This window comes from Arachis hypogaea, chromosome 9 (assembly GCF_003086295.3).
Source record: "Arachis hypogaea cultivar Tifrunner chromosome 9, arahy.Tifrunner.gnm2.J5K5, whole genome shotgun sequence".
Lineage (NCBI taxonomy): Eukaryota > Viridiplantae > Streptophyta > Magnoliopsida > Fabales > Fabaceae > Arachis > Arachis hypogaea.
In genome coordinates, this window is record NC_092044.1 from 4,313,949 (window position 1) to 4,329,162 (window position 15,214).

The window sequence follows — 15,214 nt, forward strand, 5'->3', positions numbered from 1 at the left end:
CTAAACCTTCCGGTAACTAGGATTGAATCCATAATCAGCTTCTGTTGCTGGTTGCAACACTTTTATCGTAACTACAGCATCCGTCCTAACCAACGGAAAAATCCTCGCACAGATAACGTGGTAATCAAGCTGACGGTGATCACTGGAAATAGAGGTGGCCAAGCAAGTGTGGGGACCGTTGTACCTCCTAACCTCCCAAGTGCCCTTTCGTGCACGGAGCGATATTCGAATCAACCAACTACAACCCTTCCCGAACTCCTTGTATTTTTCATGATACTTCAGATGATCCAATTCCAACACTCGGTACTCAACACCTCGACGAATGCTATAGTCCTTCACACTCAGAACAGCTTTATCTTTATTCTGGAATGATTGCCCAATCTAAAATTCTGTAGATGAACACCCAATTGTAGCACCTCCGTTCGCCTGTTGACCCAGAGCCTCCAAGTTTAGAGTGGAGAAGTGTGGAGGGTACTGCTATGTGCCAGAACTTGAAGGCGCTTGTTGTGCATGTGGATTAACACCTGTATCATCATCGATGTCCCAATGATATCTACAGGCTCCTGGTCAGAGTCATCGTCCCGCATTGCATTCTCTACTCGATCAGGTTTCCCGAAACCTTCAACTTCGTGAACTATGACATGACCTGTATCCCCCTCAAATGCCTGCTGTCAGATCCCAGGATTCTCCAATGGTATAGAACCAACTGCCTCCGTTCGTTCTAAATCAGTCGCGAAGTAAGGGGATGCAACCTGCGGAACAGATGGCCGGGCCGCAGGCATCGAACTAGACGCACCGCCTGCGGCAGTCGAGCTATGAACTGGAGCTGATGCCCTAGAAATATCGACGCCAACCTCCAACTTCGCATACAACTCGTGTATTCTGACCTCCGAAAAATTCCTAACGCAATGAAACAGAACCCTAATATCTTCATCAGCCGCTAGCACAAATGTATCATACTTAACACCGGTCGAGACTACTGCGATGGGAATCTTGTAGAATATCTTCTTCACCAACTTGCTCCCAAATACCCCAAACTTCTGCAAGATGCTGTTCTTGACATCTGAGAAAGTGCTTGATGAACTAATGAATACACTCGATGGTTCTCTGTCATTGAACTTCACACCATATTTTTTGCTTCTTTTGATTTTTCCAGAGCAATGCACTAAGACAAGAAAACTCTCTTCCTCACTTGACATTGTGATAATATCTCTTCACCAGCTTGAATCTCACTTACGTATATATAAAATTTCTCTCCTCATAAACCGTGAGAGCTAACAATGGTTTATGCCCATTCCAAATCCTTCATAAACCGTTGCTGCCAGCCACGTTTTATGCACATTTGTCTTCATAAACCGTGGCTGCTTCCAACGTTTTCCATCTCTCATTCACCAAGGGTAAACCGTGGCTGTCTACCACGATTTACGTTGAGCTCTCTTCCAAGTAAACCTTTGCTGCCAGCCACGATTTATATGTAATTAAGAATCGTGGTTGGCTCCTACGGTTTATATAGAAATTCAAACAAGACATGCACGTATCAATTTTTCCATTGTTGTAATCTGGTAAACGTTTCTCAAGTTTATTTTATATAAGTCAATTGCCCGTAATTAAAATTTAATGGAATAAACTAATGACATACATGAAACAGAAAACTTTAACATTTTCCTGAACCAAAATAAAATTAAATAACATTTATAAGAACCAAAATAAATTTAATAAGAACCAAAATAAAGAAAAAGGCTGTCTATCTCTAAGAAGACACTTTCAGACTAAACTAAATGAATACCAACCAACATCCCTTTCTTTTATATTTTTAAATAATTGGGCCATGCCTGAATTATTGATCTAGGATTTTAACATTTTACTTCTACTTTTTAGGCTCAGACATTCTACTTCAGGGACATGCTTTGAAAAGATGAAGCCCATCCGGCCCAATAGAAGCCCTTCTAAATGGGAAATGAAATGGCCCATCATTGACCGAACCTTTATCAGCTGGTTCAGCCCATTCTTCTAGTAAAGGTATAAGGTTTTTATGAAAAAAAAAAAAACTCAAAGAGGAGGTTTCTAATGATTTTATTCTATTTTAATATTTTTAAAGCAAAATGAAATTAAAGCTCTTTTTTTGTTTTTTGTTTTTTAGCCTCCAAGATCACGCTGAAAAAGCATAAGAAAAATGAAAAAGAAAAAATCCTCATGAGCGTGACACCGCCTATAAAATTGCATATCTCATCCAATTCAAACTGCACGTTTAAATTAAGCCACAATTTATCACATGTTAAGTAAAAGAGATTGAGAAAAAAAAGGTTGAAACAAAATCTTCCATTAAAAAACCAAAAAATCAACCATAATCTTTTTTTTCTCTCTTTCTACACCAGCTAGCGTTGAATCAATGTCATGATTAAGAAGACTTGAGTGACAAATGAGACGGTTCCAAATGTCACATGATTAGAGGGTGTCAATTCAATTACCTAGAGAGAATAATTAAGTTAGGCTTATGTTGTTAATGAAATCAAATATTTGGTAGGAAATGCAAGGACATGATCCTTATACGGATTTTTCGTTGAAAAATGGCCAAATGAAAAATATGTGGTGAGACCTGGTCACACACATAGAATATGCCATGTGTTACTCTCAAATCCAATTTGCTCAAACAGCTTTATAATCATCAATTTAACATCATCATCATGATTATCATACTGAAACTATTTTTACCTTAATTTAGTACTTGTGATTTCTAGGTGATCTTGTGTTCCTACTAAATCTATTTTTCTTATTACATTTTTTTTTCTCTTTCTCTATTTTGTACTTAATAGAGAAAGCCTATGTGTTTCTATGATGAGTATCCATTATTAGGTAAACACTTATCTTATGTGTTGTTAATCCATGATCATAATGGACAATAAAAGAATATGTTTCTTTGAAGCTTGTTAAAGTTTTATATATAAATTTTTATTGGGGGTAGGAGATTTTCTTTTCTTCTTCCTTGACAAATTGGTAGTCACAATTGATGTGAAAGGAATGAAATACCATAAGTTGTTAAATTTGGCAAATTAGATACATGAAGTTTGTGTGAGTGAAGCTAAGAGAGTGTAGAAAGAAAGAAAGCAAGAGGAGTATATATGATGAAAGGAGCAATTATTGATGAAGGAAAAGAAATAATTCCAATGTTCCCAAGATTGCATGTTAAAGATGCTGAAAAAGGAGGAGGGCCTAAAGCACCACCAAGGAATAAGATGGCTCTCTATGAACAATTCAACATTAATATGCATATGCCTTCTCAAAATTATGCCTCAGGATCATCAACATCCTTGTTTCCTCTCCATCTTAGAAGCTTCACACCTCCTTCAATTTCTCCCTATGTGAGTCAAGTAAAAAATGCCATTTCATAACATGTTTGAATCCCTTAGGTAACTTTAAAGGTTACATTGTTAGCTTTATTTGCTTTAAGTTACACTTAGGATTTGATTGACTTTTACAACATGTTATGATGTTAATACATATTTCTATTCTCTTTAGTTAAATTGTTCATATTTTGCTGAGGATATTCAAGCTTATAACTCCAAAAATATTAACTTAGCCAAATTGATGGTAAGTAACATGAGTGAGACAAAACAGCTACCTTTGAGTACTGTTTGACAAAATTTTAGAAATAATAAACATAAAATTGAGACATTTTTTTGGTTTCGAAAAACAGAATATTTTATGTACTTTTTATCTCGCTGTCTTTGTCACTCTCTGTCTGTGTATTTTTGTTCCAAAACCAAAATCCAAGTGTAACTTTACCGAATTTTATACTTTATGTGTTGAGTGCCATTTAATGACAAATACAATTTGTTTCAGCCAGATGATTTCATCAACACTAGGTGTTTTCTGAAAACATTTGATGGTGAATATGCTGGTTCTGCCTATGAGGGAAATTCAGGTTGTAACCTTAAGCAAAATGACAAGGATGAAGACAAACTTCCACTTAAAAGTCTCAATTCATTTAGAGAGAAGGTGAATTCACTTGTGACAATAGAACTGAATTCCACACAATATGAGAAAAATGGAAGAGAAGAAGAAGTGTCTCAAAAGTCACAAGAAGATGAAGAGAAGACATATAGACATTATAGTGGCTTAAATAAACCAAGGTTGGAATGTAAATTGGGCATGGATATTTCCCCAAATGATGTTCTAGGAGTTATAGGTGAAAAGCAATTTTGGAAAGCAAGAACAACAATAATCAAGTAAGCTTCTATTTACATTGTAATTTTCATTTACATTTACATTCAGATAACAAAAAAGTTGTGACTACTAAAAGCTACTCAAATTATTATTTTGTGTTTATAATTTAATTCCTATACCTTGCTACCAAATTTATTTCTTAATCTGTTGATACTTCTCTTAACAAGTGATGATCAAAGTGACTTGTTTACCAAGTTTTGCTGTTATCAAATTAAGGAAGAAACTAGTTTAGTTATAGCTTCCTAATCTTAATTACCTTACTAAACAATAATGATGATCTATAGTAATATAATATGCTGAACTAGTACAATTAGTCTTCAAATTAAATTGATCCTCTTATCTTACATGGTCTTGCATTCCTCAGATTATAATGTAATAATATAGATTGATCATGGGAAATATTTCTTCAAGTTACAAACAAAATTATTTCATTTTTTATTTGTTATGTTTCTTTTATTTTGCTCTTATTAATTGTTGTCTTAGACCTAATATATATACTTACATTACTATTTCAGTCAACAAAGAAGCTTCCTCATACAAGTGTTTGAGTTGCACAGACTCATAGAGGTAATTAATTGCTAGATGATATATTATTAATTGTTTGTTTTATCAAATAATTATATTTTTTTTCTTCATTGTATTACCATAAGGAAATTAATTAACTCTTATATTTCTTAAAATCAGGTACAAAAAACAATTGCTAGATCACCCCATTTATTGCTTGAAGATATCCATGTCCTGAACAGAACACTACCAAAACCATCACCATTCAAGAGGTTACAATCTGACTATGTCGCCGATCAATCGCCGGCCGGTAAACTCGCGAATCATTCCGAAAACATTGCAATTGGTGGCAAGATTCCCCTTCCTCCTCCTTGTATCAACAACATAAGCAAAGGTCATTTTAATAACCCTGGACATTATATAGGAAAGCCTACATTATTAACCTCTCTAGATTCAATGAATACCAAAAATACCCTAAGTTGTGGTGTGTACCCTACTTCACAAGGAAACCAATGGTTAGTTCCTGTTATGTCCCCATTAGAAGGCCTTGTATATAAGCCAATCATAGGGCCATGCCCTCCAAATCCAAGTCTCATAACACCAATATATGGTCCTTATAGTCCTCAGCATGTTCAAGAAGTACCAACTCTTCCCCCCACAAATTCTCACCAAAGAATTGGATCCCTCTCTGACTCTTTTTCACCACCAATGATGCATCCATCTATTGAGCACCCCAATAATAATAATAATAACATTAATAATGGTCATGAAAGTCACCATTATTCATCATCACTTGGAGAAGTGAATTCCTCCATATTGTACAAAAGCTCATCATCTAACATTATTACCAATTACCATACAAGTCAAATAATGCCAAGAACTAACAATAATGTTACAAAAGATAAAGATAGAAGCACAACAAGTAGTAGGAGTAGTAGTCCTTGCAAGAAAAGGAAAGGTGATGTACTTCCTTTGTTCCCTGTGGCACCAACATTTTTGGCATCAAATAATGTTGATCATCATCATCATCACCCGGCAAAAGTTATCAAAGCATTGCCTCACAATCCAAAATCAGCAACTGAATCAGCTGCAAGGATATTTAGATCAATACAAGAAGAAAGGAAATATTTGTAGTTGGTCATCAATGTCATATTATATATATTATGTCACACTCTTGAATTTGCAAAGAATGCATAGGTGTCATGCGTTAATTTATTTTTAGCACCAGACACATCATCATAATTTGTCATTGTCTTTTGGTTTAGAATTTCAAATTGAACTAACTAACGTCGTCATCATCAAAACGTTAAGGGAAAGGAACATAACAATCTAGTAATAGTAGAACTTAATAGATTGAATAAGTTTGGTTACCCAGATTATTCTTCCTTGTATCCATATGTCCATCAACAAATTAGTTTCTCTAATAGTCCCAATTATTATTCAACAAAGGATATTGCATTCGCCAGTAGCAAGTATGTGTCTCATGAATATGTTGTAACGCTCCATTCCTAGATTGAACTATGATATCACGTCCAGTATCGGAGCCATCTAAGTCACCAACAATTTCAGTATCCGTGGGTTCACTATACACTCGAGGGTCTGCAGCTTGATGTCTAAACAATCAAATGCTAAAAGACTCATCAGGATGTTGTTGATAGAACTGTTTAGATGCGAAAAGATTTTGCAACATTATTTTCGTCAATCATCTTCAATAAATCTTCAATTAATGTTGAATCCAAAGAACCTATACCACTACTCAAACTTGATACAAAATGAACTTTAGGTTACTTAAACACAGAAAAGAATATAAAACAAATTTGAATACAACATTTAGAAGTTACTTAAGCATAATCAAACTATATCGAAAAACTCCCTCTCTATTTGCCAACTCATTCTTAATATCAAAGATATACAACTGAGCAAACTTCAGTTTTTGGCCAGCCATTGGAAGTAAACTACCAATCTTATCATAATTTTGACCACAGAATAAATTGAGGTGGATCTATTCCATTGCTAAGAGATGTGTCAACCCTTCCACCAATATAAGTGAAACAAAACAAATTATTATACGCCCGAATGTTCTTCAAAAAGTGTTTATTCCTTCAATCATTTCCATTGAAAAGCGATACCAACAATTCAGGGGGCTCTTTCAACAATGGCAATTGCACTTTGCCTTTAAGACAACACATTGAAAAATACTGGACAATTAACTTTAGATTTCCCTAAAACACATTCAAAATACCAAAAAGCCGCATCACACCATGTGCAAGTGTAATTACAATCACCATGGTCCAAGTATCCCATTTATAAAATAATGACTATCATTGGAGTATCATATGTCACAAAAAACAAAGATGTGATGATCAGTATAGGGAAAAAACGGAAAAATATTGAGCTTATTTATTAAAACTAATTACACACCTTTCATTTCACTTTGTGCAAACATCACATAATCCTTGAGATCAAGAGGAGTTGTCAATTCATTATTGAGAGTGTCATCAATAATATCTTCATCTGAGTCAACCAAAGTATTTAGTAAATCCAAAATTAAAAGATATTAAAATAGCAGTAAAAACTCAATAATGAATATATGCATATTTGTGTGTGTCTGTGTGTGTATATACCTCCATCAATCAATATCGATCAATCAGAAGTTAGTATACTCTCGAACAAAAAGTATACTCTCGAACAAAAAGGTCTTTTGATCTATATAAAAAAAAAACATATAATTTTGATACTAAAACTGAGGGGAAAAAAATAAATAAACACAACTACCACAAACCACATACCACATATGCACAAAATTTTGGTGATATTCATAAACTCATGTAAACATAAGTAATACATCATTAATCAAATAAATAACAATAATCACAAGAAACAACTAACCATTTCTTATCGTAAATTCTTCTCTTTTTCTCTTCATTGAATTTTTTCTGTTCTTTATACCTGACTCACTTATGATATTGTTGGCTAAAGAATAGGAATAAAAAAAATAAGAAGTGAATAGATGAATCACACCTAATAGAAAGAGTATAACTAGCTTTGGTTTAATATGAAAGAGCATTAAAGTGAATGCCACAATACTTGGTGTGTGCAAGTACAATGATATCTAAAGAGAAACTTATTGATAATTTTAGAATGTATAAAAAAAGATCAAACATTAAGAAGTGAATTATGGTTTATATTTCATTTATTTTGGATCCTTTTGAAATCGCTTATGTTCAAATTGAATATTTGGTCCCAAAAAGATTTTTTATTTTTTATTTTTTGGGTGCAGGAAGTTTCTGGATATGCGTCAACCGCTGGTCAACGCAATCACCGAGTGCAGCAAGTTCGCTCCATATCTTCTAATCACACCATATCTTTGCCTATTTCACAGAAACTCTATTTAGATTTCTAGCTGCTTCTGAAAATCCTAATTCTAGCTACTTCTGTACCTTATCTTTGCCTACTGAATTTGATTGAGATTTCTTTTTTGATGTGGAGGTGAATGATGGGTTGGGATGGATATTGGTTAGGGTTGCTGTTGATGATGATGACTCCTGTACCGTATGTCAGGGTTTTCAGTTCATTTAATTTAAATGTTTTCCGTTCATGCTAAAACACTCGTATCTCCTTGTGGTTCCAGTCTATCTCCCGATGAGAAAACATGAACTCTACCCTTCACTAAAATCCAACTACACCCAGGTCTCTTCCTCATGCCTTTCAACCTCATTTCTTTTCTCAAACTTGTCCCCTCAATGTGGCAAGCTTTTGCAGCATATACATTACAGAGAGCAACATGGCCTGGGATATTTAGCGGATCCAACTCAAGCAGTCGCTTTGCAGCATGCCTAGCAACATCCACATCTGTTTTACCCAAACCGCAAACCGCAAGCAATGCCCCCCAAATGGCATAATTTGGTTCTATAGGAAGCCCCAAGACAAACTCCTCTGCATCCTTAACCTTTCCTGCTCGTCCCAGAAGATTGATCATACTAATGCAATGCTCAAGACCAGGTTGTATTCCATGAACATTAACCATGGCACGAAATAACTCCAACCCTTTATCAACAAGACCAGCATGAGCACATGCTGTCAAGACACCTAGAAAAGTAACACCATCTGGGTTAATACCATATTCATGCATGATTTCGTACTCCTTTAAAGCCTCACTAGCCCTCCCATGATCTCCAAAGCCCATAATCATTATGTTCCAAGAAATTTTGTCTCGGTAGTACATGCTAGAGAATATCCTATATGCATCCTCTATCTCTCCACATTTTGCATACATTGATATAAGAGAGTTCTCAAGAATCAAATCATAGTCATATATGGTCTTCAACTGCATGGCATGTAATTGACGCCCCTGTTCAAGATATGCAACTGAACCAATAGCACCGAAAAGAACAGAGAATGTAGAATTTATTGGCATAACACCATCAGCCATCATTGCAGCAAACAAGTCGACGGCTTCGGCAATCAACTCATTTTCAACATACCCATAAATCATTGAAGTCCATGCAAGGGAATCCTTGTCAACCATGTTATTAAAGAGATTGCATGCCTTTAATACTTTCCCAGCACTAAGATAGCCAGCAATCATGCATGTGCTTGCAATTGTGTTTTTGATGGGTAGTCTGTGAAACAAATCTTCAGCTTTTTCTAACTCACCAGCCTGAATGTAACCATTTATCATAGAATTAAATGATTGTTCATCACAGTTATTCACATCACTTTCTAGTAGACTTTGAGCTGAGTCCATAAGACCAAATGCAGAGTACATCCGAATGAGACTTCTTTGTAGCCTGCCATCATAATCATCAAGCTTACAACCATTGACAATTATATAAGCATGTAACTGCTTGCCAAGGGTAGGAAAACCTAAACCTGCACATGCATAGGCCAAAGAAATAAAGGTCTCACTGTTCGGTATTGCATTAGAGTGTCTCATCTCAAGAAAAAGCGATAATGCCTCTGCACACAAGCCGTTCCAGGTAAATCCACCAATCATGGCTGTCCAAGAAACTACATTTTTCTCCGACATGGTTTGGAACAAACTATAAGCTTCATCCACATTGCCTACCCTACAGTAACCAGAAATCATGCTTGTCCAACTAACCACATTCCTACACCCCATCTCCTCAAACAACGCTCTTGCTTCATCCATTCTACCTTTTTCCACATAACCCGCGATCATACCATTCCAAGAAGCCACATTTTTTTCTGGGGTCTGTTCAAAAACCATCCTTGCTTTGTCCCACTCCCCATTCCTTACCAACCCTGCCACCATCGAATTCCAAGAAATCACATTCTTCTCCGGCATTTCATCAAACAGCCTCCAAGCATCTCCAATCCTCCCTGCATCTGCCAACCCACCAAGCATAGCAGTCCAGGAAATAACATTCCTCTTCGGCATATGCTCAAAGAACCATGAAGCCTCATCAAGCATGCCAGATTGCAGGTACCCAGACAACATCGCGTTATAAGTGACTATGTTTCTGTGAGGCATTATATCGAACAGCATTCGAGCTTCACGGATGAAACCGTCTCGCGAGTACTTTGTGAGCAGGGAAGTCCAATGAACAATACGAGCATGGGGGTGGCCTCGAGAGGACTTGGAAAGTAGATCTCGTGCTTCATGGTGCCAGCCATTGGAGAGGTAACGGAGGAGCAAAGTATCATTGAATTCGAGTGTTGGGCCATTGGTTCTGAAAAAAGGCAAAGCATGATTAAAGGGTTGAGAATGGTAGTGAAGATTGTGATTGCGAGAGACATTTGAAAGAGGGAAGTATCTGAGAGTAGCGGCGCGCATCAATAGATTTTCAAAATGAGGTTTTTTTTCCGTATCTATCTTATATTCTTAAAACATTTTTAGCTCCATGCCAAAGGACCACACCTTCAAGCTTCAACCACGTTCATGACCCCATTGAGCAGCACATTCACTCGCTGCACCTAATGCCAAATGGCAAATGAAGTTGCAGAAGCTCAAAGTGGTGCAAGATGAAGGTGCACCGAGTGTAGTGTTCAATGCAGCAGCTTTTCTTCTTTGGCATGTGTGAAATTTAGGGTGTTCATGGTTTGGTTAATCTAAAAACCAAACCAGTTTTTTGGTTAACCAAAAATATAGTATTGGTTAATTAATTAAATTGGTTTTATATTATAAAACCGGTTATTAATCGATTAGTAAAATTTAAAATCGATTTTTAACTGGTTATTAAAATAAAAACCGGTGTTAAAAAATTAACCGGTTTTTATATAGAAAAAACCGGTTTTTATATCAAAAAACTGGTTTTTACACTAAAAAATTGGTTTTTAAACTAAAAAATTGGTTTTTAAACAAAAAAAATAGTTTTTACACCCAAAAACCAATTTTTACACAAAAATTAATATTTTTACATACAAAAACCCAAATTTTTTATCTTTTTTCTTTTAAATTGATTTTTTTAATTTAAAAATTAATTTTTTCTTTCTAAATAATACAAGTAACATCAATCCGAGAAAAATCAACAAAATAAGTTAAAATTTGACTTAAATCCATGATGTTAAAAATTGGATTGAATTGACCGGTTTAATTAGTTTAATAAAAAAATCGATTATCTGGTTAGAACAGTTTAATTCAAAAAATCGATTGTTAAAATATAGTCAAAAGATGGCTAGATCTCACAAAGAAAAAGAAAAAAGTCAAAAGTCCACAAAGCATAAAGAAATATAGAATACATTTAGCCAAATTCTTTATCTACATCTTTTAAACTGAGAAAGTAGAATCGAAAAAAGGCTAAAAAATAGAAGAAAACATGTTTCAATCTAAAACTTGAGCACAAACAAAAGCATAGACATGGTCATCTATGCTTGACATGGTAAATTGGAATCTATGCTTGACATGGTAAATTTTGTCAAGGAAATTGAACTAACACTTTACCACCTGACATGTATGTTACATCACAGTGATCACAAAAATGACTCACAAAACTTATCATTCTCCAATGTCCTTGAGCATCAATCGACAATAAAATGTCAACCTCAATAATAATTACTTTTCTAAACTTTTGGTGGCAATACTTATCACATACACCAAGAGCAAAGAAGGTATAAGGCACATTGGGATCAAACCCTTCATTCCCAATGGCACTTCAAAAGGCCTCTTCAACAATGAAAATTTTCTCCTAAGCCAAAGAAACGATGCAAATTCCAACCGCAAAAAATGACATTGCAACTGCTATAATTGTTGACACCAATATCCCCATCCAAGGAGTACAGAATTTCTTTGATCTATCACCAAACATAAACATAAACATAAACAAGTCTAATCATATATGGAAAAGCAAGTCTAATCTCTTTACCACTAAGTGTTTAGAATAACTAAAGAAAACAAACAATCAAGACTTTCTAGTCATCCTCAAGCGCAATTGAACCTGGACCCACTGAACAAGTAATGTCCTCTGATAAAATCAAATCTGCACACAAAAAAAACTATAATTATAACTTTTAAAAAATTATAATTATAAGTTAAACTAAAACATTTTCTAAGTAAATCATATGATATATTTAAGAAACATTTAATATTCAATTTACCTTGCTCGACCTTTTCAAGCTCTTCGAAATTCTCAGGTGCAAGAGAAGAGAAAAAGTCTTCTTTAAGCCAATCTTCGGTACATACAAGGGCTTCTACCATCTTAGGAGTCAATGAGCTACGATATTGATCGATGATTCTTCCCCCCATACTAAAAGCAGACTCGGAAGCTACTGTTGAAACTGGTATAGCCAATATGTCCCGTGCCATATTTGCTAGGACGGAAAACCGATTCGAGTTAACCTTCCACCATCCAAGAATATCCAAAGGCTTATCATCTGGATCTTGAATGAAGACTGTGAGCCAGATGATAAGCCTTTGGATATTCTTGGATGGTGGAAGGTTAACTCGAATCGGTTTTCCGTCCTAGCAAATATGGCACGGGACATATTGGCTATACCAGTTTCAACAGTAGCTTCCGAGTCTGCTTTTAGTATGGGGGGAAGAATCATCGATCAATATCGTAGCTCATTGACTCCTAAGATGGTAGAAGCCCTTGTATGTACCGAAGATTGGCTTAAAGGAGACTTTTTCTCTTCTCTTGCACCTGAGAATTTCGAAGAGCTTGAAAAGGTCGAGCGAGGTAAATTGAATATTAAATGTTTCTTAAATATATCATATGATTTACTTAGAAAATGTTTTAGTTTAACTTATAATTATAATTTTTTAAAAGTTATAATTATAGTTTTTTTTTTGTGTGCAGATTTGATTTTATCAGAGGACATTACTTGTTCAGTGGGTCCAGGTTCAATTGCGCTTGAGGATGACTAGAAAGTCTTGATTGTTTGTTTTCTTTAGTTATTCTAAACACTTAGGTGGTAAAGAGATTAGACTTGCTTTTCCATATATGATTAGACTTGTTTATGTTTATGTTTATGTTTGGTGATAGATCAAAGAAATTCTGTACTCCTTGGATGGGGATATTGGTGTCAACAATTATAGCAGTTGCAATGTCATTTTTTGCGGTTGAAATTTGCATCGTTTCTTTGGCTTAGGAGAAAATTTTCATTGTTGAAGAGGCCTTTTGAAGTGCCATTGGGAATGAAGGGTTTGATCCCAATGTGCCTTATACCTTCTTTGCTCTTGGTGTATGTGATAAGTATTGCCACCAAAAGTTTAGAAAAGTAATTATTATTGAGGTTGACATTTTATTGTCGATTGATGCTCAAGGACATTGGAGAATGATAAGTTTTGTGAGTCATTTTTGTGATCACTGTGATGTAACATACATGTCAGGTGGTAAAGTGTTAGTTCAATTTCCTTGACAAAATTTACCATGTCAAGCATAGATGACCATGTCTATGCTTTTGTTTGTGCTCAAGTTTTAAATTGAAACATGTTTTCTTCTATTTTTTAGCCTTTTTTCGATTCTACTTTCTCAGTTTAAAAGATGTAGATAAAGAATTTGGCTAAATGTATTCTATATTTCTTTATGCTTTGTGGACTTTTGACTTTTTTCTTTTTCTTTGTGAGATCTAGCCATCTTTTGACTATATTTTAACAATCGATTTTTTGAATTAAACTGTTCTAACCAGATAATCGATTTTTTTATTAAACTAATTAAACCGGTCAATTCAATCCAATTTTTAACATCATGGATTTAAGTCAAATTTTAACTTATTTTGTTGATTTTTCTCGGATTAATGTTACTTGTATTATTTAGAAAGAAAAAATTAATTTTTAGATTAAAAAAATCAATTTAAAAGAAAAAAGGTAAAAAAATTGGGTTTTTTGTATGTAAAAATATTAATTTTTGTGTAAAAATTGGTTTTTGGGTGTAAAAACTAATTTTTTTGTTTAAAAACCAATTTTTTAGTTTAAAAACCAGTTTTTTAGTGTAAAAACCAGTTTTTTGATATAAAAACCGGTTTTTTCTATATAAAAACCGGTTAATTTTTAAAACCGGTTTTTATTTTAATAACCGGTTAAAAACCGGTTTTGAATTTTACAAACCGGTTAATAACCGGTTTTATAATATAAAACCAATTTGGTTAATTAACCAATACTATATTTTTGGTTAACCAAAAAACTGGTTTGGTTTTTAGATTAACCAAACCATGAACACCCCTACCTGCCAGGGACTAACTGACGGCGAAGGAAGGAAGCTGACCAACTGAACTGATGGCGGAAGTAAGAAGACGACAATGACCACCACCCGAGGCACCAGATGCTAGTTTCGTCTGGTTCTTCCGCCGGCGAAGCGAGCGCAAAACGGTGGCGACTGAGCTTGAGACGGTGAGGACACAGCGCGACGAGCTTGAGTCTGAAACGGTGACTGCCAGACCGAGAGAGAAATGAGACACTGGAGACAAGAGTGGCGTGAGAGAGGTGAGAGAGCTTGAGGGAGAGAGTGGCGAGAAAGAGATCCCAGAGAAGAGCGACGTTGAGGCTTGGTCGTGGGCGATCACTGCACTTCAGAATTTGGGCATTTGGGGTGTCCCGGGGGGGTGGCTTGGAAACGACGTCGTTTCCATTTGTTTCCCCACAAAAATTAAACATGACCCATTTCGGGTCGGGTCACCGGTTTTGCTTCAATCCGTCCAGGTCGAACCGTTTTCCCCCGGGTCTAGAACATGGGCGATCTAACGAGTGGTTGGCCTGACCAAGTAATCAGGTGGCTCACAGACTGAATTTTCGGTCGAAATGACTAGATCGAACTAGATTTGATAAGTATGCTCTAATAGAATTTAGAGAAAAAGATAGATGGGTTTTTAATTTTTAAAATTTTTGATAAATACATTTTTGACAAAATTTAAATATAAAAAAGTTTTTGATTTTAATAAGCGGAAGACAATTTAATTCTTCCGTCTATTTGTCTCTCATACACAAAACAGAATTGACTGACGGCCTGACGTAGATGAAATAGTGTCCAGATGTCTGTTACAATGTCACGCTGGAACGGAAATAAAGTTTGAAGGACAAATAAGTCCT

General features: G+C 35.3%; 2 protein-coding genes across 6 annotated transcripts; one reads left to right on the forward strand and one right to left on the reverse strand.

The window, feature by feature from the left end:
* Window positions 1–2,712: 2,712 nt before the first annotated feature.
* On the forward strand, window positions 2,713–5,943 carry LOC112710027 (protein HEADING DATE 3B-like). The gene is made up of 4 exons (XM_025762095.3): window positions 2,713–3,359; window positions 3,841–4,226; window positions 4,740–4,791; window positions 4,909–5,943. The coding sequence occupies exons 1-4, from the start codon at window positions 3,120–3,122 to the stop codon at window positions 5,860–5,862; spliced, it is 1,632 nt and encodes a 543-aa protein (XP_025617880.1). The 5' UTR covers window positions 2,713–3,119; the 3' UTR covers window positions 5,863–5,943.
* LOC112708733 (pentatricopeptide repeat-containing protein At1g32415, mitochondrial-like) lies at window positions 5,466–10,809 on the reverse strand. 5 transcript variants are annotated; one of them, XM_072203848.1, is made up of 5 exons: window positions 8,169–10,765; window positions 7,353–7,701; window positions 7,150–7,242; window positions 6,100–6,341; window positions 5,466–5,815 (listed from the first exon to the last, which is right to left on the reverse strand). In XM_072203848.1, the coding sequence occupies exon 1, from the start codon at window positions 10,523–10,525 to the stop codon at window positions 8,324–8,326; it is 2,202 nt and encodes a 733-aa protein (XP_072059949.1). In that variant the 5' UTR covers window positions 10,526–10,765; the 3' UTR covers window positions 5,466–5,815; window positions 6,100–6,341; window positions 7,150–7,242; window positions 7,353–7,701; window positions 8,169–8,323. The 5 variants fall into 5 exon arrangements, with proteins under 5 accessions (XP_072059949.1, XP_072059950.1, XP_072059951.1 ...); XM_072203849.1 differs by lacking the exon at window positions 7,353–7,701; XM_072203850.1 differs by lacking the exon at window positions 6,100–6,341.
* Between the last annotated feature and the right edge of the window lie 4,405 nt (window positions 10,810–15,214).

Bases quoted from the DNA above. Each gene is read 5' to 3' on its own strand.
- LOC112710027 (XM_025762095.3), top strand. From the start codon at position 3,120: ATGATGAAAGGAGCAATTATTGATGAAGGAAAAGAAATAATTCCAATG. The intron at 3,360-3,840 runs GTGAGTCAAGTA...AATTTGTTTCAG, and splicing joins CTCCTTCAATTTCTCCCTAT to CCAGATGATTTCATCAACAC. The intron at 4,227-4,739 runs GTAAGCTTCTAT...TTACTATTTCAG, and splicing joins GCAAGAACAACAATAATCAA to TCAACAAAGAAGCTTCCTCA.
- LOC112708733 (XM_072203851.1), bottom strand. From the start codon at position 10,525: ATGCGCGCCGCTACTCTCAGATACTTCCCTCTTTCAAATGTCTCTCGC.